This window comes from Trachypithecus francoisi, unplaced genomic scaffold (genome assembly GCF_009764315.1).
Source record: "Trachypithecus francoisi isolate TF-2019V2 unplaced genomic scaffold, Tfra_2.0 Lachesis_group10, whole genome shotgun sequence".
NCBI lineage: Eukaryota > Metazoa > Chordata > Mammalia > Primates > Cercopithecidae > Trachypithecus > Trachypithecus francoisi.
In genome coordinates, this window is record NW_022681455.1 from 125,178,389 (window position 1) to 125,204,360 (window position 25,972).

At 50.4% G+C, this 25,972-nt stretch overlaps 1 protein-coding gene across 6 annotated transcripts in view; it reads left to right on the top strand.

Moving 5' to 3' along the window:
- ATP2C2 (ATPase secretory pathway Ca2+ transporting 2) overlaps positions 1 to 17,382 on the top strand; it is a 92,261-nt gene extending 74,879 nt beyond the window's left edge. The window contains exons 16-28 of one of the 6 annotated variants that reach the window (XM_033219174.1): positions 2,970 to 3,071; positions 5,044 to 5,200; positions 6,710 to 6,880; positions 7,919 to 8,016; positions 8,102 to 8,152; positions 9,613 to 9,779; positions 11,463 to 11,531; positions 11,613 to 11,729; positions 11,846 to 11,932; positions 12,924 to 13,071; positions 14,952 to 15,050; positions 15,226 to 15,367; positions 16,818 to 17,378. In XM_033219174.1, coding sequence (XP_033075065.1) covers positions 2,970 to 3,071; positions 5,044 to 5,200; positions 6,710 to 6,880; positions 7,919 to 8,016; positions 8,102 to 8,152; positions 9,613 to 9,779; positions 11,463 to 11,531; positions 11,613 to 11,729; positions 11,846 to 11,932; positions 12,924 to 13,071; positions 14,952 to 15,050; positions 15,226 to 15,367; positions 16,818 to 16,936 — 1,527 coding nt within the window. In that variant the 3' untranslated portion in view covers positions 16,937 to 17,378. Of the gene's footprint in view, positions 1 to 2,969; positions 3,072 to 5,043; positions 5,201 to 6,709; positions 6,881 to 7,918; positions 8,017 to 8,101; positions 8,153 to 9,612; positions 9,780 to 11,462; positions 11,532 to 11,612; positions 11,730 to 11,845; positions 11,933 to 12,144; positions 13,072 to 14,951; positions 15,051 to 15,225; positions 15,368 to 16,817 lie in introns of those variants that run through there. The other 5 variants (XM_033219170.1, XM_033219175.1, XM_033219171.1 and 2 more) reach the window with 5 other exon arrangements.
- The last annotated feature ends 8,590 nt before the right edge of the window (positions 17,383 to 25,972 follow it).

A 25,972-nucleotide genomic window follows, 5' to 3' on the forward strand; every position in this document is an offset into this window, starting at 1 on the left:
GTTGCCCTCTCAAGAGCCCTGTGATGGTAGATCAGTCGTTTTTCCCCAGTGTAAGAGCATTGGGAATTCATTACAGGCTGAGTGCAGTGACTCAAATCCCAGCACTTTAAGAGGCTAAGGTGGGAGGATCACTCGAGGTCAAGAGTTTGAGACCAGCCTGGGCAACATAGCAAAACCCCATCTCTACAAAAAATATAAAAGTGAGCTGGGATGGTGGTGCATGGCTGTGGTCCCAGCTACTCAGGAGGCTGAGGTGGGAGGATCCCCTTGAGCCCAGGAGTCTATGGCTACAGTGAGCTATGATCATACCAGTGCACTCCAGTCTAGATGGCAGAGTGAGATCTTGCCTCAAAAAACAAAAAGGCTGGGCGTAGCGGCTCACACCTGTAATCGCAACACTTTGGGAGGCCGAGGTGGGCGGATCACCTGAGGTCAGGAGTTTGAGACCAGCCTGGCCAACATGGCGAAACCTCATCTCTACTAAAAATATAAAAATTAAGTGGGCATGGTGGTGCACACCTGTAATCCCAGCTACTCGGGAGGCTGAAGCAGGAGAATTGCTTGAACCTGGGAGGTGGAGGTTGTAGTGAGCCGAGATCACACCATTGCACTCCAGCCTGGGCGACAGAGCAAGACTCCGTCTCAAAAAAACAAACAGAAATCATGACATGATATGATTTTCCTTCCATTCACAGAAGATAATCCTCTCTGCAGCGTTTGTAATAGTGAATGGAGCTCATTTCCCGTTTTAAAATAGTGCTCAGTCTGCTCCATTCAACAACTCCTCGCTGCCCAGAAGGGAAGGTGCCGGCCTGACTGTCTGGCAGGAATGACACCCATGTGTCACCCTGCTCCCGCCACCAGCCGCCCCTGCAGCCTAGAGAGGAGAGAGGTTCCAGAACCTAGAAGCTGGGAGATTTCCTTAATGTGTCATGATTTTCCTCTTTCCTGGGGCCTGGCTTAAGATTTTAGAATATAGAATAAACACTGGCTGGCACGTAGGAAGTGCTGCCTGTGTGACAGGCATGGGGCAAGCACTTCGTGGTTCTTACCTGTCTCTCCTGCTCTAAATGGCACTGAGGCCAGGCCAGTGGTTCCCAACTTTTCTTCCATTATTGCTCCTGGATTAGGGTCCTGGGGTTGCTGAAATAAAGCACCACTGGCTGGTGATTTAGAGTAACCAAAACACACTGAAACACAGCTCTATGAGCCAGAAGTTGAAATCAAGGTGTGAGCAGGGCCAGGCTCCATCTCCCAGCTTCTGGGTGTCACCAGTAGCCCCAGGCATTCCTTGACTTGCACACACATCCCTGCCTTGGCTTCTCACACCAAGCTCTGCCTCCGTCACGAGGTGCTCCCTGCCATGGCTCCGTGCAGTGTTTTCCTCCTCCTCTTTTTTTTGTATTTGAGACGGAGTCTTGCTCTGTTGCCCAAGCTGGAGTGGCTTGATCTCGGCTTACTGCAATCTCTGCCTCCCAGGTTCAAGCAATTCTCCTGCCTCAGCCTCCCAAGTAGCTGGGACTATAGGCGCCCGCCACCATGCCTGGCTAACTTTTTGTATTTTTAGTAGAGACAGGGTTTCACCATGTTAGGATGGTCTTGATCTCCTGACCTCGTGATCCGCCTGCCTCGGCCTCCCAAAGTGCTGGGATTACAGGCCACCGCGCCCGGCCTTCCTCCTCTTAGATCCGGTCATGTTGGCTTAGGGCCAACCCTAATAGCCTCAAACTGATGATATCTGCAGAGGCCCTATTCCAAATCAGGTCACATTCAGAGGTTCCGGGGTTAGGGCTTCAACATATCTTTTGTAGGGTACAATTCAACCCCACTAAGGAGATGTTTTAGGCATTTTTCCCTAATCACCTCACTCCCTCCCCCTGAAATGTGATACTGCAGATAGACTGTGTTGTACGCATATCTGCTCTTTCTACGTAAAAGGAGTAGTTTTTTGTGCCCCTGCTGCACCCCATTTTCACCCCCTGTGGGGCAATGGGATGCATGGGTCATGGCTGGTTTACACTTGGGGAAACTGAGATTCTGAGTTGTCACGTCACTAATCCAAAAGCCATCAAAAAGCAACAAAGGGCCGGGCTGGCGACGACCCCAGGCTGTGGACGCAGGGCTGGCGAGGACCCCAGGCTGTGGCCGCAGGGCTGGCGAGGACCCCAGGCTTGGACGCAGGGCTGGCGAGGACCCCAAGCTGTGGACAGCAGGGCTGGCGAGGACCCCAGGCTGTGGACGCAGGGCTGGCGAGGACCCCAGGCTGTGGACGCAGGGCTGGCGAGGACCCCAGGCTGTGGACGCAGGGCTGGCGAGGACCCCAGGCTGTGGACGCAGGGCTGGCGAGGACCCCAGGCTGTGGACGCAGGGCTGGCGAGGACCCCAGGCTTGGACGCAGGGCTGGCGAGGACCCCAAGCTGTGGACAGCAGGGCTGGCGAGGACCCCAGGCTGTGGACGCAGGGCTGGCGAGGACCCCAGGCTGTGGACGCAGGGCTGGCGAGGACCCCAAGCTGTGGACAGCAGGGCTGGCGAGGACCCCAGGCTGTGGCCGCAGGGCTGGCGAGGACCCCAGGCTTGGACGCAGGGCTGGCGAGGACCCCAAGCTGTGGACAGCAGGGCTGCCTTGCTGACTCTGGGGGTTCCTTTGAGAAATTGCTACACCTTCAAGTCTGAAATGTTCCTCCCGGCAGAAACACTGCAGGCTTGTTTCTAAGCAGATTTCAGATACAAACTGTTGCAAAGACCATCGGGTCTACGCTGCAGCCAAGAGAAGAGACTTTTTTTTTTCTCTAGGTGGGACATTCCATTTTTTCCACATAGAAAAAAATGGCCTTTTTTCTGTGTGCTAAATGCTTGGATTTCTTATCTGCCAGAGGTGGTTTGAACAATGAATAATTTAAATGGACTGAGCTTTGTATAGAGATTGGCTTCAGATGACTCACTAAAAATGTGCATTTTATTATTCTAGATGGACTTAAGTGATATTAAAAATTCATACGTCAGAAAAAAAGAGATTCCATTCAGTTCAGAGCAGAAGTGGATGGCGGTGAAATGCAGTCTGAAGACTGAGGTGAGCCCTTTCAACCTGCAGCCTCTTCTCTCTCTCCGCCCAGGCCCCCACCCACAAATCAAGCAAAATGCAGACTTCAAGGATAATTTGAAAGTTCCTGGCTGCTTCTGTGACATTCCAAATACATGGAAAAACCTAATCACCATCAAACCTTTGATACTCTTGGGTCTGCTTCTGGCTTTTTGTTTAAAACAGGAGTTCTCAAAGCAGGGTCCCCGGGGCGGCCGCGGTTGTTATCACACGAGAATGTATTAGAAATGCAGGATCTCAGGTTCCATGCCAGACCTCCTGAGTCGGATGGTCCAGGGATGGGACCCAGTAACCTTCGTTTTCTGCAGATTCTGATGCAGGTGCAAATGTTGAGATTTACCAGCCTGTAATCCACTGACTAAAGCCCTGCTGCCAATACCAGTTGCCAACTTGCCAGTCCTCTCTTTGCAGCCCTGTGCTAAGTTTTTTATACTTCTTAGCTCATCCTCCCGTCATACCGGGAGGCAAATCCTTCAGTACGAAGGCGTGTCTGGGTCGCGCATCAGCATGTGCACACGCGTCGTTCCTGACTAGAGGAACACATACCAAGCTGTGGCCACCCCGGGGGGACATTACAGCTGATTTGTAAAATTTTCTTTTCAGATTTGTTGTGACTTTTCAGATTTTCATGAAAAGCTATTTTTTAAAGTTTTTGTTGCCTTCTACCTTTTTCTCCACCCCTCCTCTTCCTTCTCACTCTTTCTAGAATCTACGGTGTCTGCCCATGCAGATTGCTCAGCTCCCACTCAGGGCTGTGGGCAGCTTGGTCAGCTCATGCCAGGCCCTTGTACATTTCAGGGGCTTAGAAGGGATTATGGATTTTCAAAAAACTTTTAGACCTTTAAATCTTTTTCCCTGCAAGGCAATGGTAATATTTCTCATTGAAAAAGTATAGAAATATGACATCAAAATGAAAGCTTTTTTCATTCCACCCCTCTTCCCTCCCTGCCCACTACCCACCCAGCGGTAATTCTGTTTTAAGTCTGGGATGGAGCACTGTAGATTCTAAATAAGCAAATGACAACATCTGGATGGTATTTTCAAAACAAGGTCACTGTTTATAGTGTTTGTAATTTACTTTTTCCCCCTAAGATTTTCTTTTAATATTGTGTCTTAGATGCCTGTGTTGGTTAATATAAGCTTGTTATATTAACATATTAATTATAATATATTATGTAATATAATTATATAAGTTAATATATTATATATAATATATAATATACATATAAATAATATGTAATATACATATAAATAATATGCATACATATAATATATATGTATTATAATTAATCTATTAACTAATAATATATATAATATTATATTAACTTATAACAGTGTTATATTAACACTGTGCACTCACGTGAGCCAGGTGGGTCCAGTACTGAGGCTGGGGATACAGTGTGACTTTCACTGACCCAGGGCCTCCCCACGTGGAGCTTATAGTCTACGTATTTGTCATGACAGAGTTTAATAAAAACACAGGAAAAATGATCAGCTACTCACGTGGGTTCACTATGACAAGCCAGGTGCTGGGGGTGGGTACAAAATAGACTTGGTGACGCCCTAGGGAGGCAACAGTCTAACAGAAATATTCCCAGTTAATCACACCCCAAAGGCATCGTCCGAGCTGGGATGATACCTCCCATGCATGAAACATACAAGACGCTCTGAGTGACCGTAACGAGGGAACTGAAAAAAGAACAAGGGTGGTACAGGTTGAAGATTGACCTTGTTCTTTCTCTGGATTGCAAAACATTCCATGGATGGGATTCCGGAACTTAGCGAACCTGTCCAGCACCTGTGAACAGCCCAGCCCACTATAATAACTCCGCTGCCCACGTCCCTGCGTGTGTCTTTGTAATCTCGTGCAGAGTAGGGTGACGGTTGCTATGAACCAAGGCTTCCAGTGGTAGTGGATTTCTTCCCGTTTGTCTTTTCTAAGGATCGGGAAGACATTTACTTCATGAAGGGGGCCTTGGAAGAGGTGATCCGCTACTGCACCATGTACAACAACGGAGGCATCCCCCTGCCGCTGACACCCCAGCAGAGGTCATTCTGCCTGCAGGAAGAGAAGAGGATGGGGTCCCTCGGTCTGCGAGGTCAGTGCCTGTGGCCCCAGTCCAGAGCTTTAAGCTTGCATGTAACATTGACTTTTAAGTGCATTCAAGCAGGATCCCCAGTCAAGGAGGTCACCTGTCCCAAGGAGTCAGGCAGCATGCTGACAGCAATGACGCGTGCTTGGAACCTGATGGTCCCATGAAAGGCAGGCCCCCACCTCATCCCAGTTCCTCAGTGACCCCTGTTAATCCACAGAAGAGGGGGACCCTCCCTTGCTGAGTTTCCTAAGGCAGGTGAATGGGCTGCACCCCAAACATTGATTTTCCCAATAGGTCTTTCTGCTCATTGCCTCTTATCAGGAAAACCTGAAGCTCTTTTCAGTCAAGGAATATATTTTCTCCCTTGGCCATTTTCAAATTTCTGCAGCAGAGCCAGTGCCTTCCCTGATGGGCTGAACATTAAAACTCACATTTCCCTTGGTGTCATTTGTCACCCTAGCCAGGTACAGAGGAAGCATTTAGAAGTGCTCCTGGACGCTGGTGTTCCCTTGGGGGGAAGTGAGAGGCATTGGGCTGGCCTTATTGGCTCGGGAGCCTTGGTCTTCCCCTTCGGGGAACAGAGTTTGTAGGTTGCTGGCAGGTTTGCTCAGAGGTGTACAGAGCGAGACCCTTGTGGCTTTCTGGGGCACGGTGAAGCCAGCATCGAACATGTGTCCCCTCTTCCCGAGTGCGGGGAGCATTCCCCAAAGCACGGGCGCTTTGCCTCCCAAATGGTTTGTGTAGCGCTGGGTCTACAATAGGCCCACAGGTGTAAATACTGTGCCTCAGTTTCCCCATATGCATAAGGAAAGCATGAGAGCAGTGACTTCATTGATTGCTGTGAGGATTGGAAGAGATGGTGAATCTCATCTTAGCTTGCCCTGGGCCTTGACTCTTTCTGTGGCAGAGAAGCCAGGCCCAGCTCCTGCGAGCCAGGTGATCTGAGAGGGGCTGGTGTAAGAAGGTCCTTTTCACCTCACTGACACCAAAGACGGAGCTGTGGCGTCCCTTCTGCACAGTGGAGGGATTGGGAGAAAATGTGGCGCGTGGGTGGCAGCTGCTTTCGTCATGGTTGATAGGACCAAGCCCTTCAGTAGCTCCCTGTTCTGGTCACATCGCGCCTCTGCTGACAATGAAACGGTTCACTTAAGAGTGGATCTGGGCCATGGTGGAGGCTGGCTGGGGACTAACAAAGGGTTGGGCATGTTGTCTCACACCTGTCATCCCAGCACTTTGGGAGGCTGAGGTGGACGGATCATCTGAGGTCAGGAGTTTGAGACCAGCCTGGCCAACATGGAGAAACCCTGTCTCTACTGAAAATACAAAAATCAGCTGGGCCTGGTGGCGCATGCCTGTAATGGTTGCAGTGAACCAAGATTACACCACTGCACTCCAGCCTGGGCAACCAGAACAAAACTCCCTCTAAACAAACAAAACAAAAAAACAGAAACAACAAAAACGGATGGCCCCTGAGCCCCTGGTGATCCCTCCTTCCTCCCCCTCTTTCCTCAGTTCTGGCTCTGGCTTCTGGGCCCGAGCTGGGGCGGCTGACATTTCTGGGTCTCGTGGGCATCATTGACCCCCCAAGAGTTGGCGTGAAGGAAGCAGTTCAGGTTCTCTCCGAGTCTGGCGTGTCCGTGAAGATGATAACGGGAGATGCTCTGGAGACGGCCTTGGCCATAGGTAACCGGGACAGAGTCTGGGTGAGGATGAAAGGACCCGTCCATCCTTTACAATGCAGGGCTGCAACCAAAGGGAAGCCTCGGCAAACCTGGTCAGGAGTGCTCACACCTAGCCCTGTGGGCTTAGAAAAGACGCTGAGCATTCGTGGGCCAGCCTTCCAATTTCTGAGGTGTTTCCTGTTTCTGAAATGTTGGCAGGTTCTGCAAACGGGGAAAAGTCCTCATGGATACTGAGGACCTACTGTGTGTCAGGGGCTTTTCCTCCACTGTCTTCACAGGCAGCATCATAGCCATGCACAGTTTCAGTCTGCCTTCTGCCTCTAGCTGTGTACCCCTGGCAAATCATCGAACCACTCTGACCCTCAGTCTTCATCAGTACAGGGCTAGCAGCCCTCCTCCTCTAGTTCCTTTTTTTTTTGAGATGGAATCCTGTTCTGTTGCCCAGGCTGGAGTGCAGTGGCACAATCTCAGCTCACTGCAGCCTCTCCTCCTAGGTTCAAGCAATTCTCCTGCCTCAGCCTCCTGAGTAGCTGGGATTACAGGCGCCTGCCACCACGCCCAGCTAATTTTTTGTATTTTAGTAGTGATGGCGTTTCACTGTGTTGGCCAGGCTGGTCTTGAACTCCTGACCTCAGGGAATCCGCCTGCCTTGGCCTCCCAAAGTGCTGGGATCACAGGCGTGAGCCACTGCGCCCAGCCCCTCTAGTTACTATTATATGGGTTGTCACAGCCTGGTGCTGTAAAAAGGTTCATGGGCTTTGGAATCAGAGCTGTGTCGGGTTCCAGTGTTACTCCTTACCAGCTGTGTGTCCTCAGCAAAGTCACTTGTGTTTCCTCACCTTTAAAGTGGGGATAATCAGGCATTTCGTGTAAGGTAATCCTGTGGATAGAACCAAGGCCACGCAGCATAGTAGGTCCTCAGTAAAGGGGTCTCCAGCATGGTTTTATTCTTGGTATTCCCCGTGGCCGAGGTAGGGCCGGGAGTGAGGGGTGGGGACGGGGGCCTCGGAGCAGACCCTCACAACAGGTTCTCCTGAAGGAAGAAACATCGGCCTGTGCAACGGGAAGCTGAAAGCCATGTCTGGGGAGGAGGTGGATAGCGTGGAGAAGGGCGAGCTGGCCGACCGCGTGGGGAAGGTGGGTCCCCGGAGGCAAGGCTGGCGGCGGGGCTGGGTCACAGCTCTGAAATCTGATTCTTCACCTTCCACGTCTCTATGTCCAGGTGTCCGTGTTCTTCAGGACCAGCCCAAAGCACAAGCTCAAAATCATCAAGGTTCGCTGGGTGAGGCGGGCACAGGCTGCGCTGCTGGGGCCGGGCCAGAGACACTGTGGCTCAAGGAGCTCACGCGTCTGTCGGGTGACAGTGCAGGGCCCGGCTGTGGCTTCCTTCTCTAGGTCCGGGGCAGTTCCCCAGAGGTTACCTTTTCATAGCCAGGGGGAGGGGAAGAGGATGAGCAGGGGCATGCGGGCAGCTCCCTTGCAGAGGACGAGGCTCTGAAGTTGCCAGTGTCACTTGTGCTCACAGCCCCTTGGCGAGAACGCAGTCAGGGGCCCAGGTTTAGCTGCAGGGGATGCTGGGAAGTGTCATTTCTAGCTGGGTGGACACGAACCTCACTAAACCTGGGGAGCCTTTTAAGGAGGAGGGGAGAACTGGGGGACCCTTGCCACATACACTGAAAACTGGGAACTGTAATTGTGTAATGCAAAGGGAAAAACTACAACAGAAGCTGTCTTTTTCATTTTTCTTTATGAGGGATCGGCGTGGGGTGGGTTGGAGGTATGGAGTCTCGCTCTGTCACCTAGACTGGAGTGCAGTGGCACAATCTCGGCTTGCTTCAACCTCTGCCTCCCAGGGTCAAGCAATTCTCCTGTCTCAGTCTCCCGTGTAGCTGGGATTACGGCCTGCACCACCACACTCGGCTAATTTTTGTATTTTTAGTAGAGACAGGGTTTCGCCATGTTGGCCAGGCTGGTCTCGAACTCCTGACCTCAGGTGATCCACCTACTTTGGCCTCCCAAAGTGCTGGGTGCTTTCTGGCATTATTCCTGTCATTCAACTCTGTGCCTCTGTTTCCTCACCTGTAAAATGGGGGAACTATTAATGCCGTCAGCTAATTCATAGGGTTGGTAGAGAATTAAACAAAGCCAGGCCCATGAAGCTCTTGGCACACAGCAGGTGCCCAATAAAGAGCTGATGTGATTTTTCTGACCCTGCATATGAAAAAAAGGTAGAAAATGTGCTTGGTTTTCTCGCCTGTGCTCTGAAAGTTTGCCCTTGAGCTCTTTTAGTAGATGGGCTTTCTTCTTTCATGTCATTTTTAGCTCTATGGAGTAAATCCCTACGTGAGTTACTCCTCAAAGAAGGTAGTCATGCTTACCAGGTACCTCATGGTGTCCAGGGCCACACTGTTGATTACTGTTGACTACTGGGGATGGATAACCTTTATGAGCCTTTCCTGACCGTGCTGGGCACCGTCACATCCGCCATCTCAGTTTGAGCCTCACTACAGCCCTGGGAAGAAGGAACCGTTGCTTCTACTTTGCAGATGGGGAAACTGAGGTCAAGAGGGTCAAGGGCTCACCCAGTTCCCACAGCTAATGTGGGTAAAGCTGGGATTCAAAGTCCACGTGCCCTCCAGACAGAGGTCTCTGTGGCTGGCCACAGGGTGTGCGTGGCCGGGCATTGCGAGCTGGTCCTCGGGCTACAGGCTTCATTGCCTGCTCTTTCCAAAGGCTCTGCAGGAGTCAGGGGCAATCGTGGCCATGACTGGGGATGGAGTGAACGACGCGGTGGCCCTGAAGTCTTCAGACATCGGGATCGCCATGGGGCAGACAGGGACGGACGTCAGTAAAGAGGCCGCCAACATGATCCTGGTGGACGATGACTTCTCAGCCATCATGTAAGCCGCCCTTCTGGTAGATTTTTAGTTGCAAAAATGCCTGGGGCCACCAGCTTCTCCCTGGGACCTGCTACTGTGGAGACAGAGGGGGGCTCGCAGAGTCCCCGGGGAGAGCTGAATCTCGGGGCTCGTCAGTGTGGCAGATGCCCCCAACCCCAAACACCAAGAGCCTCTCATAGCACGGTCATGGGGTCCACGGCCCCTGGGGCTGGTCGCATGCTGCACCCAGGGGAATGTCACGGACATGAAGCAGAGATGGGACTTACTGCCTTGGGTGCATTTCATGTGTTCCTGGGAATGCCCGCCGGGCTCAGGCTGGTGGGCAGCAGCTGAATCTGTAAGGAAAATCTGTGGCCAAATACATGCTCGCAGTTGAGTGTCGGGTGAGAAAGGATTACAATGAGCATCTTCAGTGTGAGGCTCACGTGTCGACAGATAATTCTCATGTATTGAAAAGAGACCTGAGTGGAAACACCCCCACTGCTCCCCACCGAGGTGCTCTTTAGGTTCTGGGTTTACACAAAACTATTCGTTCCATTTCACTTTTCTGTATTTTGTTCTTAATACATTTACCTTCCCTTTGGATCTAATTTAAATTAGTTCTAAGACTGTCCTCATAAGCAAATCGTAGTAGTTGGGGGTGAGGGAAAACTTTTTTTTTTTTTTTGAGACGGAGTCTTGCTCTGTCGCCCAGGCTGGAGTGCAGTGGGCTGGATCTCAGCTCACTGCAAGCTCCACCTCCCGGGTTCACACCATTCTCCTGCCTCAGCCTCCTGAGTAGCTGGGACTACAGGCGCCCGCCACCTCGCCCGGCTAGTTTTTTGTATTTTTTTAGTAGAGACGGGGTTTCACTATGTTAGCCAGGATGGTCTCGATCTCCTGACCTCGTGATCCGCCCGTCTCGGCCTCCCAAAGTGCTGGGATTACAGGCTTGAGCCACCGCGCCCGGCCGGGAAAACTTTTTTAAACCTGATATCAAAAAATCCAAATGAACAAATATTGAAGCCAGATGTGATCGTGCACTTTACAAAGCTGTCTCCACAATTGATTCGTCATAGGAAGCCTTAACACACTTAGTAAAAAAAGAAAGAAAAAAAAGTCATTTCAGCTCTAGAGTTCTTTTGCAAAATTTTTTAGTAAAATCTGGCAGGGACGGGGCGCGGTGCATAGATGATTTTTCTACATGCGTGACCCCAGGTCAAGGTGTAAAAGGGCTTCTGCGAAGAGCCTTCTAAAGACAGAAGTAAGCAATGTCCTTCAGCCTCCCCATCCCTCCCTCACCGTCCCCCGGAGCTCATTTTTAGGCCTAACTGGTGCTGAGTCTCTCTCTTCTCTTTGGTAAATCGCTGAGATGCACAGAGCACTTCGGGAGTCTGGGCAGGGATGGGATCCCTGGGCTCGGCAGAAGAGTAATTAATGGCCTAATTGGAGGTATCAAGTGTACCCTTGGCACAGAAAGGCGAACATGGCACGAGGATCAGTTCCCAGTGACCAAGGGGCATCTGTTAGAACACTGCCATCTCCTACAAATGTGTCCCCAAGAATGCCAGCAAGGGGAACCAGCAGAGGTCCAAGTGCAGCGTTCATCTGGGCAAGTCCCCACTGTGCCTTGCAGCAACCGACGCACTGGCTGAGCCCTCCCGCAGGCCCTCTCTGTGAGTAAATGGCCCTCTTCCCTTGCAGGAATGCGGTGGAGGAAGGCAAGGGGATTTTTTACAACATCAAAAACTTTGTCCGATTCCAGCTGAGCACGTAAGTAGAGGCCGGCATTCCGAGTGTCATTAAGGGCCACGCCTGGCGGGCGGCCGCTGACTGGCTGCGTGTGGCCTGCAGGAGCATCTCCGCCCTCAGTCTTATCACTCTGTCCACCGTGTTCAACCTGCCCAGCCCCCTCAACGCCATGCAGATCCTGTGGATCAACATCATCATGGATGGGCCGCCAGCGCAGAGGTAAGGCCGGGCCAGCTGGGAGCCTTGTGTCTCCTTACCCCGCTGCGGGGCTGCCTGGGGCTGCTGGCTGTGCCCTAAGGCTACAGGGATGAACACACACTGCCGCTTTCCATCAGGAGTTCCCAGAAAACTGAAGTGTGTTGCACTGGAGTGAGACTGGGAGTAGAAGGCAGAGGAGAAAGTACCTGGGCCGGCAGGTCTGGGCGAGGATGGAATTTCCCACTCCCTCTGCCTGGATGCTCTCCCTGGGCAACCTGCTTTGCTCGTTCTTATTCTTCATTCCAGTCACTGCCTTCAGGAAGTCTTCCCTGATTGCACTCCCACTCAATACCCTCACCCTGTTGTATTTTTCCCTAGAGAGGAAGATACAGACACTTTTCCTTATGGGTCTGATCGTGATCTGTCTCCCCTTTAGAACATCAGCTTCGTGGAGGTGGAGTTTGTGTTTTATCCCTGCTGTCTAAAGCACCTTGCTACCCAGTAGGTGCTCAGGAGTCCACCTGCTCCTTAATATCCCCTTCAACTGGCCAGCCAAGTGGTGTGGGGGAAGGAATGTACTTTGGAGTCAGGGGACCCATGTGGCCATGCGTGCGTAACCGTGTGAGCGCAGAGCCGACGTTGCTTCCGCTGGAGCTCAGTGTTGCTGTTATTACCAGTGACAGCTGCCAAGGGAGAGAGAGTCCTCATTTGCATCCCCAAAGCCAAGTGTGAGGGTTACCTCTCCTGCCAGCTCTCCCTGGGAGCACGAAGCTGGTCTGAGCTGCTCCCACTATGCCACCTGCTGCTGGTCTAGCCTCAACCCTGCTGTGTGGAATTGGCTGGAGGCAGGTCTCAGCTGATGAGGCGCCCTGCGGAGGGCGGAGCCTGGAGCCTGTTTCTCCAGGCTCAACGTGGGGGGTCGCCTCATGGTGATGGAGATCACCTGGGTGTATGGAACTGTGTGTGGTTAGCCTCAGTGGGTGGTCTTCCTTCAGCCTGCGGGACAGATGGAGGGGCACAGCTGCCCAGGAACTCAGGCTCTGGGGCTTCTGGAAGGCACCGAGGAGGGCAGGTGTGATGCCTGGGGGCGTTCAGCAAATGCCTGGCCCTGCCCGCTGTGCCCACTTGGCCTGGGAGGCTTACGCACGACTGTCTCAAGGGTCCTTTATTTCATTCCTGGTTCATTTCAAAGTGTCTGTGTCTTGTTTGGAGCAGCTTGGGGGTAGAACCCGTTGACAAAGACACCCTCAGGCAGCCACCGCGGAGTGTGGGGGACACCATCCTCAGCAGAGCCCTCGTCCTGAAGATCCTCCTGTCCGCAGTTATCATCATCAGCGGGACCCTCTTTATCTTCTGGAAGGAGGTGAGCGAGGGCCGCCGCCTCTTGTTCTGTAAGAGTTCTCCAAGTCCTGGGGCCATGCAGATGCTGCGGACTGCAGTCCCTGCCCTCCTGCCCCAGCTCACATCTGGGAGAGGCAAACATGTACACACAGAGGACAATGTGGTGCCATCAGAGGGACGGGGAGCATGAGGCAAAGGGACTGGGTGACCCCTGAAGGGAGGGAGGTCGCCAGGTGTGTGCCTGGGAACTGCAGAGGCTGGCGGGGTGGGGATGACTTTGCCAAGCCGGGAGTTGAAATGTACATGAGGCCCCGTACATCAGGTTTCTTTTTACATGGGACAGGATGCCCCCGTTCCCTTGTCACCAGCAAACAATCTGAAACCTGCTCAAGATCCTCCTGTGTTATGCTCTAGAGGTGACTGTTTGCTTCAGCTCTGGGCCGGTCTGGGCCTTTTCAAGGCCTGCAGGTTCAGGGAGCTCTGGGCCAGGATGGGCAATGACCTAGGTGGGCAATGAGGCAGGTGACCCCTGTGCCCACACTGCAGGTCACACATGTGCAGGAAGGGGGAGGGACCCTAGCCAGGTACCCTGCATTCATTTTTCCTCCTGCTCTCCGTCTGTCCCAAGCAGAACAGCTGTTTCCCCTGCCTTCTTACTGGCCTGGGAAGGCCCTGCGCGTGTCCAGCTTGGGGTGAAAAAGATGGGCCAACCCGGTGGTCCTCAGAGTGGGGTCCCAGTAGTGGCGTCAGCACCCCTGCACCCCTAAGAATTGAGCTGCCAGGCCCTGCCTCTGTCTCCACTTTAACACACATGCTCCAGGAGACTCAGCTGCAAGCTCATGGCTTAGCCCTGTGGTGTGGCCACCGAGTGCAGGAGGGTATCCATGGCCTGCTGCCCCGGCCAGGCAGAGGAGCCTCTCCTCAGGTGGTGGCAAGTTGAGGTGAGAACTGCTGGCTGAGCGTGGTGGCTCACACCTGTAATCCCAGCACTTTGGGAGGCTGAGGCAGGTGGATCACCTGAGGTCAGGAGTTCAAGACCAGCCTCACTAACGTGGCAAAATCCTGTCTCTACTGAAAACACAAACATTACCCAGACATGGTAGCTCACACCTGTAATCCCAGTACTTTGGGTGGCCAAGGCGGGTGGATCACCTGAGGTCAGGAGTTCAAGACCAGCCTGGCCAACACGGTGAAACTCCGTCACTACTGAAAATACAAAAATTAGCCAGGCATGGTTGGGTGCCTGTAGTCCCACCTACTCAGGAGGCTGAGGTGGGAGAATTCCTTGAACCTGGGAGGCAGAAGGTTGCAGTGAGCTGAGATCGCACCACTGCACTCCAGCCTAGGTGACAGAGTGAGATTCCGTCTCAAAAAAAAAAAAAAAACTGCCCAGGAGCTTCTGACCGTGGGCTGGTCTCACCTCAGCTCTGGCCATACCCTGCAATGTCGCCCACCCCTGAGACCCTGCAGGGCTCAGAGCTGGGCAGGACTCCAGCGTTTCTCTCATAGAGCTGCACTCGGTCCCCTCACAGGCTCTCATCGCCTTGGGCATCAGCCATCCTTCAGCCTTCCTTGTAGGAAGTGACATTCACTCTGCGGGTTTAATGGAGAGGCGTCACCTCCCTGGGAGACAGTTAATTCCTGGAGGAGGAGGTGTTTCTTCTGTCTGTGGGTGCCCCGCCCCCCTCCTCGTGGCAGCAAACCAGCATGTGCTGGGGAGACCCTGGTGTGGCACCCACTGACCTCACACCTGGAGGAAGCTCTGTGACCCATTCCTATTACTGAGCTTATAAGTGACCCCCTGCCGTGCCCCACGAGCCGTGAGGCAGGCCTGTGCCCTTTGGTTCAGGATGAATGACGTCTCGTTCCGCCTAACCTCTCGCCCGTGCGCTTGCCTTCCAGATGCCTGAAGACAGAGCGAGCACTCCCCGCACCACGACGATGACCTTCACTTGTTTTGTGTTTTTCGATCTCTTCAACGCCTTGACCTGCCGCTCTCAGGTGAGACCAGGGCTGACCCTCCTTGCTGCAGAGCTGCGGCGTGTTCTCGACAGCAGTGCCCCAGCCCTGCCCACAGCATTGAGGGGCTCTGGCTCAGCGTGGGCAGCCAGAGCTCTCCTGCCTGCACCTGGGCTGTGGACAGCACACAATCCCCCATGTGCCTTTCTCCCCGCAGACCAAGCTGATATTTGAGATCGGCTTTCTCAGGAACCGTATGTTCCTCTACTCCATCCTCGGGTCCATCCTGGGGCAGCTGGCAGTCATTTACATCCCCCCGCTGCAGAGGGTCTTCCAGACGGAGAATCTGGGAGTGCTCGGTGAGTGGCGGGGACAGGAACGACAGGTGACCTCAGACCAGGGCCGTGGGGGGCACGCCAGCTGCCAGGCGGGGAGCTGCAGCCCAGGAGGGGCCAGCACAGGAAAGCGGAACTCACCAGGGGCTGGCTCTCTCTTCAGGGCCTTTCTGCCCTCACAAGAAGGGACTCTAATGTGGGTGATGTGAGGGGGGCACAGAGGACACACAGAAACCTCCAGGAAGAGGCCCCTTGCTCAGGAATAGGGACTGGGCTCCAAGGGGCATCAGCATCACAGGTGTCAGGCTAGAGGCTCAGAGCACGTGGAGGGAGCTGTGCAAGGCCTGGACTCAGCCTGGGACTGGGGAGCCTGGACTTGATCCTGGGGCCCGTAGTGCGACTTAGAGCTCTGGTCACCTGAAGACAGGGAGCTGGTCTGTCTTCTGGTTTTGGCTGAAAGGGACATGATTCAGTCACCATGGCTTTCCAAGGGCACACGCCGTGGTGTGGAGCCCAGGGAACTCCTCGACATCCTCAGCCAAGTGAACGTGTCACCCTTCTCTGAAGCTGCAGTGATGGCAGGTGTGGGGGCAGGGTTGGAGGGAAGAGGGAGCCAGGGGCAAATCATCGACCCCACCCTTCTCCCCAAGGTGCTGAGTCACCCCCACCACGGAGCAGAGGACGAGGGAGGCCGGTGAGGCAGCCTTCATGGGCCCACCCTCGCTGGCAGGGCTCAGAGTGGGTCGTGGCTCAGATCTGGAGGGGCATGGGATTATCTATCAGGCCTGAGGCTGCAGTGACCATGGTCCTATGAGTTCCAGGCAAGATTGGGATGGTCAACTCTGCCCTGTCCTCCAAAAAGCAGTGTGGGTCACCAGCAATGCCCTGCAGGAACAGACAACAGGAACCCCCAAAACAATGTCCTCACTGGAGGTTTCCACCTGCTGGGAAGGAGGCCGTCTTCCCACGGCTGAAGGGGTTGTGCTTGGCAGCCCGTGTGTTGGGAGGCATCGCAACAGGGAGCCAGGGATCGTTCCTCACTACAGCATATGACGGGAGCAGAGGAAGACGCTGGGAATTCATCCCAGGGAATGTGGCAGGGTGCACTGGACAGGGAGCCCAGACTGGTCACTCAGGACATTTGCAAGCACCAGCGTGCTGGAACAGGTGCTGTCGGGAAAGGAAACGTCATTCACCTTCCAGCCCGAGTCCATAACCTGCCCCCAGCTGCCTGCCGGACCCACCCTGTGCTCTGGAGCTGCCTGGAGCTTGCCTTGAAAGTTGGGCAGGGCCTTCTGGAACTGTAGCATTTTGGATCCAGGGTTGGGAAAATCTCCCTGCCCTGGGGGTCATGAAAAGGGCTGGTCCTCTGCACCTCTCACTTTATCAGGATGTTCAGGGAAGGAGCTTCCTACTGGGGCGGCAGAGCTGCGTTGTGTGCTCTCTGACCCTTTTCTGTTTTCCCCTTTGGCAGATTTGCTGTTTTTAACTGGACTGGCCTCATCTGTCTTCATGTTGTCAGAGCTCCTCAAACTATACGAAAAACACTGTTGCAGCACCCAGGGAGTCCAGACGCACCGTGAAGACGTGTAGTGGCCCTCACTCTGCGGCACCTTCCCTAATCATCTCGATCTGGATATGCCTGTGGCCCTTGCGGCGTCTACTCTTCAGGGGAGACTTTTAGGACGGACGCCGCGGCCCTTCTGTCACGGACTCAGTTTTTCCTCCTGGGAGCGCTGCCGGCATCTCGTGGGCTCCAGGGACCCAGGTCCGCATCCATCCAGCACTCCCACTGGCTCTGGGACAGACAGGGAGGGGCCTGTCCAGAAACATCACACTATTTATTAAATCACAATGATTTTTATTAACCACGTCTATATAGGTATCTGTGCCACGGCTTGCAGTAAGGCAGGCCACTCGTGCCAGATACATGGGGCTTCTGAGAGGTAGTGGGTAGGATGGTCACTTGTCTGCCTGGAGGCCCCACCCCCTCCTCATAAAATGAGGGTTTTTTAAATAAAGTGCTATGCCAGGGGCTATTATTCTTTTGACGTGTTTACCTAGGGTTTTTCATACAAGGGGCCAGGTTGGAAACCCATAGCTGTGTGTTAATGGCCACGGGGGGTGAGCCGCAATCCATCATGAATGGCCTACGGGAAGGCTTTTGGAGATAAAGAGTAGGGCTGGGCATGGTGGCTTACACCTGTAATCCCAGCACTTTGCAAGGCCAAGGGAGGCAGATCACTTGAGGCCAGCCTGGCCAACACAGCAAAACCCTGTCTCTACTAAAAATTTTAAAAAAAAGTAGCCAGGCCTGATGATGCACACCTGTTAATCCCAGCTACTCGGGAGGCTGAGGCACGAGTCCTAGAGGCAGAGATTGTACCATTGCACTGCAGCATGGGCAACAAAGCAAGATTCTCTCTCAAAAAGTGGCCCTCCTCTCCAGAATCAGGAACAGCAGTGTCTCCTGCTTCCTGCAGACGAGCTTGATTTCCCACTGCCCCACAGACTTCCAAAAACGGATCTGCTCTTCCACGTGGCAGAGGAGGTCACCATGCTGTTCTTCTGCCTGAAGCCACGCTAGAACCACTAAAGAGAACCAGAAGGGGAACTCCGTCCCCATGTCTCAGGAAATGAGGCCAGAGATAGAACCCCGCAGTTACTAGTCAGGCCTCACTAGAGAAACAGAACCAACAGGATGGAGAGAGATGCAGAGATTTGTTTTAAGGAACTGGTTCATAGGATTTGTGGGGCTGGCAAGTCTAACATCTTGAGGGCAGGCCAGCATCCTGGAGACCCAGGGAAGAGCTGGGGACACAGGCTGGAGGCAGAATTTCCTCCTCCTCAAGGGAGTTCAGCCTTTTCCTCTTGTAGTCCTCAACTGATTGGACGAGGCCCACTCACATTACGAAGGATAATCTGTTTCACTTCAAATCTGCGGACTTACACGTTAGTCACGCAGTGCCATCTAGACCAGTGTTTGACGAAAATCAACTTGGCCTGGCCAAGTTGTCAGATAAAAGTAACCAATGCACCCAGCCACAGTAGCTATGAAAAGGGCTACCGGGGTGGTAACAGCTGGGTCGGACCAAGATAAGGAAGGTCAGAGTGGACCCCTGCCTGGGTTCCAGGCAGAGTCCAAAGTCCTCCACGGTAGGATTCAAAGCCTGGGAAGAAGCCCTTCTCCGACCCAACCTGTGACACCAGGGCCACAGGAGGAGATGCAGAGACGGCTATTCCTAGTGAGACGCAGACATAGGGCTTGGCTGGGCTGGAGAAGAAACCTTTTGAGCAGTGGGGCTGTCTTCCCAGAAGCTGCCAACCCATGGAACCACTAAGAGGTCAAGGCTGAATTGTGCCACTTACACAGTCTGCTAAGGGGTGCTTCCCCCTGAGTCAGGGATACTTTCTGCTCTACTTTTCAGGATCCTTTGGCACGTTGCTGGCCCAAGAAACTTACTTCCCATTTAAAAATAAGTAATCAAAAAACCAGGTTCGATTGATATTCGCAATAACAACAAAAATTACTCTTAACTCTTGCTTATACCATATAAAACTTTAGGGATAAAACTGTAATAAGACACAAAATGCTAACAATAAAATATAAATTAGACTACATTAAAACTAAGACCTTCTTTTCATTAAGGACACAGGAGACTTGAACACCACCATTAAGCAACTTAGCTTGATTTACATTTGTAGAACACCCATCCACGAGTAGCACAGAAACAGTCACCAAAATAAAGAGCAGAAATCCAACGCAAAAGCAAAAATAGAGGAAAATCAATCAAAACCTAGTTCTTTGAAAAGATCAATAAAACTATCAGTCTTGCAAGAAGCTTATCAAAAAAGGGAAGATAAATTGCCAATGTCAGGAGTGAAAAAGTGTATCACAAACCCTTCAAGATAATCCAACAATAATAAGAAATAATATTATGTACATCTTTATGTACCTAAATTCAACAAATCGGATGAAATAAACCAATTCCTTGAAAACCAAAAACTACTAAAACTCACTGAAGATGAAATAGACAAGCTGAAGTTGAAACCCTTCCAAAAAAGGCAGTTTCTGAAGCCAGACGATTTCACTGGCGAATTTTACTAAACTTGTAAAGAAATGTCAATTCCATACACTGTATTCCAAAACTAAAAGGGGACCGAGCACTTCTCATCTTATGAGGCCAACAATCACTCTGATACCAAAACTAGAGAAAAATGCTAGAGACTGACATCCCTTATGAATAGATGCACGAAAATCCTCAACAAAATGTTAGTAAATCAGATCTAGCCAGGTACGAACAATGTAAGACACCATGACGAGGTGGGGTTAATTGAGGAATGGAATTCAAAGATTCAAAAGTTCAACATTCAAAAACCAGGATAACTCACTACATTAATAGTCTGAAGAAGGAAAAACACATGGTTGTATCAGTTAATGCAGAAAAGGCATTTGATAAAATTCAATCTCCATTTGTAATAAAAACTCTCAAACTAGCAACTGAAGGAAACTTCTTCAACCTGATAAAGAACATCTACAAAAAACCTATAGCTAACATCATACTTAATGATGAAAAACTCAATTCTTTCCCCACAGGATAAGGTCCAAGGGTGACCAGCCTCCCCACTCCTATTCAGCCTAGTATTAGAAGTCCTAGCCAGTGTAATATGGCAAGAAAAGTTAAAAGGCATTAGAAAAAAGCCTGAAAAGGAGAAAATCACAGATAACATAATTGTCTACACAGAAAATTCCAACAAATCTTTTTAAAAAAGAAAAACCCTCCTAGATTAACGAGTTTAGTAAAGCCACAAGATACAAGGTAAACACACAAAAATGTATTTCTATACATTAGCAATTAACAATTGGAAACGGAAATTAAAAATTGAATACTGTTTGCCTGTCTCAAAAAAAAAAGTATCAATTCTCCCCAGATGGTTTTATTAGGTTTAACACAATTACTATTAAAATCCCAGGATTTTTTTTTTTTTTTTTTAAACACAGATCAACTTGTTCTAACAAGCTTGGTACAATATTGTTATCAGCAGACCTATTTGAATTTCACTGGCTCTTACATAGTACCTGATGTTAGGCAAACCTGAGTTTAAGGGCACAGTGCTCCAAATGGCTGGCCAAGTCTGCCCAGGTCTTCTGATACTGACTGCAGGTTCGGGAGTTTCCCACAACCATCTTCAGGTGGGATAATTTGTTGATGAGGCCCACAGAGCTCACTGACACCTCTCTTGCTCACAGCCATGTCTATTACCAGGAAAAGATACAGATTAGAACAGCCCCAGGGCTGCAACTGCAGGGACTGGTCACCCTCTCCCTCTGAGCTCAACGGTTTCTGAGTCCTGTGAGGCTTTCTAGCAAATCACTGGATCTGAGGGTGGTTTCCTGCCCCCCCCACAACACAAGTTCTATGCAACTGTATGACACATCAATTCATGTAACCACTGCTACACTGAGAAGGCAAAACTGTTCCATCGCCCCTGAAAAACTCCCTGTTACTACCTTTTTATAGTAACATCCTCCTAATCCCAGTAACCTCTAATCCCTTCTTCATCACTATAATGTTGTTCCTTCAATAATGTTACATAAATGGAATCATGGTATAGAACCTTTTAAGACTGGCTTTTGTCACTAAGCGTAATACCTGTAGGTCTCTTCAAGTTGTTCTGTGTGTTTTTACATGGCTGACTAGTATTGCACTGCATGGAAGTACCACAGTTTCTTTATCCACTCACTCATGGAGTGACAGAAACTCCTGTACAATTTTTGCAAGTTCTATACGAATCTAAAATTATTTCAAAATAAAGTGTATAAGAAGACAAGACATACTCACAAACGTAGAGCAAAAATACACTAGGTAAAGGCAAACAACACACATGACAGAAGTGACACAGTCTAATCAGACAAGATTAAAAGAAAGGCCAGAAGCGGAGACCAAGAAGGAAATTTAACAAGATATAATCACCACTGACAAATCCATAGGCCAGAGTATACCAACACAACATTCAAAGTTAAAGAGGAAACAGTATGGGAAATTCAGGAAAAGGATACAGAAAATTCATTAGGAGATTAACTTACCACATGAAAGGACACAAAACCTCAGCGGGATTCCAAAGAGTAAATCTAATATACATGACTTCTTGGCTAGGCATGGTGGCTCAGACCTGTAATCCCAGAACTTTGGGAGGCCAAGGCAGTTGGATCGCTTGAGGTTAAGGAGTTTGAGACCAGCCTGGGCAACATAGCAAAACCCCATCTCTACTAAAAATACAAACATTAGCTGGGCATGGTGGCAGGCACCTGTAATCCCAGATACTTAGGAGGCTGAAGCAGCAGAATCGCTTGAATCTGGGAGGGCAGAGGTAGTAGTGAGCTGAGATCGCACCACTGCACTCCAGCCTGGGCAACAAAGCGAGGCTCTGTCTCAAAAAAATAATACAGAAGACATATCTAATCTCTACGCTATGTAATTAAAGACAAGTCACAGGACTACAGGAAATTCTCTGGCATACCAAAATTTTAAAACTCTTGGGTACAAGAGGAAATCAAAATGAAGGCCACAGAAAATCTAGAAGCTTATGATCAACACACACCTATCAGTATCTATACAATACTGCAAAATAACTCAGGGCCCAAGAAAAAAGTAATAGCTTTATGTATTCATTTACTTCCATCCTTTTTTATTTAGTAAACTCAAAAAACTGAAAAAAATATATACAGAAGAAAAGCAGGAAGAAATAATATAAAAGCAAAATTAATAACTGAATCTAATCTAGGAGAATGAAAGCACAAGAAAAGGAAAAAAAACAGATAACTACAAAAGATACTTTGGGGCCAATATTACATAAAGTAATTTGAAGACTTCCAGCAGAGATTTAAAACAATCCAATGGTAGAAGAAATGAATAAGGTTGTCAAGAGTTAATCCCATCCTCACCTACATCATCAGAAACAGGAAAGCAGACCTGCAATGTGCATTTTAAGAAGCTCTCTAGGCAAATTGGATAGACGCTCAAGGAGGGGAACTATTAGATAAAGGAGGTCAGTAAGAGGCTGGGCTTGGTGGCTCATGCCTGGAATCCCAGCACTTTGCGAGGCCGAGGTGGGTGGATTGCTTGAGCTCAGAAGTTTGAGACCAACCTGGGCAACATGGCGAAACCATCTCTAAAAAAACACAAAATTTAGCTGGGAGTGGTGGTGTGCATCTGTAGTCCCAGCAACTTGGGAGGTGGGAGGATCACTTCACTCTGGAGGCGAAGGTTGCAGTGAGCTGAGGTCATGTCACTGCATTCCAGCCTGGGTGATAGAGCAAGACACTGTCTCAAAAAAAAACAAAAAGGCCAGGGGGTGCACAGTGGCTCACATTGTAATCCCGGCACTTTGGGAGGTCGAGGCGGGTAGATCACAAGGTCAGGAGATTGAGACCATCCTGGCCAACATGGTGAAACCTCATCTCTACTAAAATACAAAAAATCAGCCAGGCATGGTGGTGCGTGCCTGTCGTCCCAGCCACTCAGGAGGCTGAGGCAGGAGAACTGCTTGAACCCAGGAAGTGGAGATTGCAGTGAGCCGAGATTGTGCCACTGCACTCCAGCCTGGCGACAGAGCAAGATTCTCAAAAAAAAAAAAATCAGTAAGGTAACTGGGAATAAAAACTACAAAAATAGGCCGGGCGCGGTGGCTCAAGCCTGTAATCCCAGCACTTTGGGAGGCCGAGACGGGCGGATCACGAGGTCAGGAAATCGAGACCATCCTGGCTAACACGGCGAAACCCCGTCTCTACTAAAAAATAGAAAAAACTAGCCGGGCGAGGTGGCGGGCGCCTGTAGTCCCAGCTACTGGGGAGGCTGAGGCAGGAGAATGGCGTAAACCCGAGAGGCGGAGCTTGCAGTGAGCTGCGATCCGGCCACTGCACTCCAGCCTGGGCGACAGAGCGAGACTCCGTCTCAAAAAAAAAAAAAAAAAAAAAAACTACAAAAATCAAGAGCTTCCTATGTTAAAATAGCCATCACTTAGGAAGAAATGTCCACTGACAGGCCCAGAAATGACAATAAAAATTTACCTAAGAAGCTTGATGATCCTGTTCTTGGATAGAAGAATCAACATTAGGCAAATGTCAGCATTAAATATACATTAACACAGGCGGAACCATTTTGAAAGTACTATCCCATTTTTTAGAAGTGGTCACAGTGCAATCAAAGGTCAGAGAAAATAAGCAGCCAAGCATTTGCAGAAAAATTCCAAAAAACAGTAGTAATAGAAAAACAGTTCTTAAATATTTATCATAAAACTCCAGCAATTAAAACATAAGAAAGAGACCTAAATTCATACAGAAACTCAGTTGATGAGAAAGGATCATTAGAAGTCAATGGGAAAAAGACAAATCACTTAATATAAAAGGTAATGGGACTTTATTTTGAGCTAAGATAGGGGTATATGTTTAAATGCCTTTTGAAGCCTGGGCACAGTGGCTCATGCCTGTAATCCCAGCACTTTGGGAGGCCAAGGCGGTTGGATCACCTGAGGTCAGGAGTTCGAGACCAGCCTGGCCAATATGGTGAAATCCCACCTCGACTAAAAATACAAAAATTAGCCAGGTGTGGTGGCACACACCTGTGATCCCAGCTACTCGGGAGGCTGAGGCAGGAGAATCGCTTGAATCTGGGAGGCGGAGGTTGCAGTGAGCTGAGATTGTGCCACTACACTCCAGCCTGGGTGACACAGTGAGACTCCACCTCAAAAAATAAATATATATATATATACACACACACATATATATACACACCAAAAAATATACATACACATATATATACATATATGCCTTTTGAATAAAGATTTAAGAGGTAAAAACAGAAACCACAATAGAAGAAAATGATGTTTTTAATACTCAGAGATGGACTGCCTAAACAAACTGCAAATCCAAAGAACCTTAAGCAGAAACGCTGGCAAGTATGACAGAAACTGTAAAATTTATGGGCAGAAAAACGCCACAAACGAAGTCAAATAAACTGTAAAAAACTGACCATACATGGGAAATGTTGCTTTGTTCACAAAAAGCGCTGTTGGCCAGGTGTGGTGGCTTGCACCTGTAATCCCAGCACTTCTGGAGGCTGAAGCAGGAGGATCCCTTGAGCCTGGGGATTCAAGACCAGCCTGGGCAACATATTGAGATCTCATTCCTATTTTACTTTTTAAAAGCACTGTTACAAATCAACAAGAAAAAGACCCACACCCTAGAAAACCAAGAAAAAGATGAGATACAGAAAGCTTTTGGAAAATGAGGCTGTTCACCGTCACTTGTAAGAAAAATGTAAACAGTACAGTTTTGAGCAAGGCACCATAGGGGAGCCCAGCCCACGAGAGACTGCACGCCAGCCTGGGGTTCAGCAGCACGAGGGCAGAGGCACAGCAAAGTGCGGGCTGCCACCACCAAGGTGCAAGTGGAGTACGTGTTCCCCACTCGCTGGTGTGGGCTGCTGCCACTGAAAGTAGCCTTACTCTCCCCAATGGCAAGGTCATAGCACAGCCGCTGTTACCTCCCACCCAAGCATTCCACTGGAGGCCTGGGGACTGCACCCTCCCCACCTACTACAGGAAATGCCTGCGTATGCCATCGAGGGACCTCAGAACAAGCCTGCCCTGCCCGGCTTTGCCACACATGCTGATATGGCTTGGCTGTGACCCCACCCAAATCTCATCTTGTACTTCCTATAATCTCCACATGTCATGGGAGGGACCCGGCCGGGGGAGGTAATTGAATCATGGGGCAGGTTACCTCCATGCTGTTTTCATGAGAGTGAGTTCTCACAAGATCTGATGGTTTTATAAGGGGCTGTTCTGCTTTGCTCTGCACTTCTCCTTCCTACCACCATGTGAAGAAGAACAAGTTTGCTTCCCCTTCTGCCATGATTGTAAGTTTCCTGAGGCCCCCCAGCCATGCTGAACTGTGGGCCAATTAAACTTCTTTCTTTTATAAATTATCCAGGCTCAGGTATGTCTTTATTAGCAGCATATGAGAATGGACTAATACACACACCCTATGCCGGAACACACAGTCGAGATGACTGGGGATGGCCCAGCCAAGGGCACCACTGTTGGTACCTGAGCACTCCTCCCAGGCTGCTGAGGTTGGGTTCACCCACCCTGCCACTACCTGCACCAGTTGGCATCTACCTGCACATGCCACCTGTGGGTCTGGAGACTGGCCCACACAACTCATCACAGCCACCACCACCACTAGCATACACTACTGGGGACCCAGAGGGTCACCCTGCCATTGCCACCTCCCATGCCACATTGGCTGCCCAGGGGCCCAAGAGCCCACCCACCCGGCCCACTGCTGCCATTTAGCATCCAAGCAAGCCATCCTCAACAAAACACTAGCAAACTGAATTCAACAGCACATTAAAAAAAAAAAAAAATAGGCCGGGTGTGGTGGCTCATGCCTGCAATCCCAGCACTTTAGGAGGCTGAAGCAGATGGATCACTTGAAGCCTGGAGTTTGAGACCAGCCTGGCCAACACGGTGAAACCCTGTCTCTACTAAAAATACAAAAATTAGCCAGATGTGATGGTGGGTGCCTGTAATCCCCACTACTTGGGAGGCTGAGGCCTGAGAATC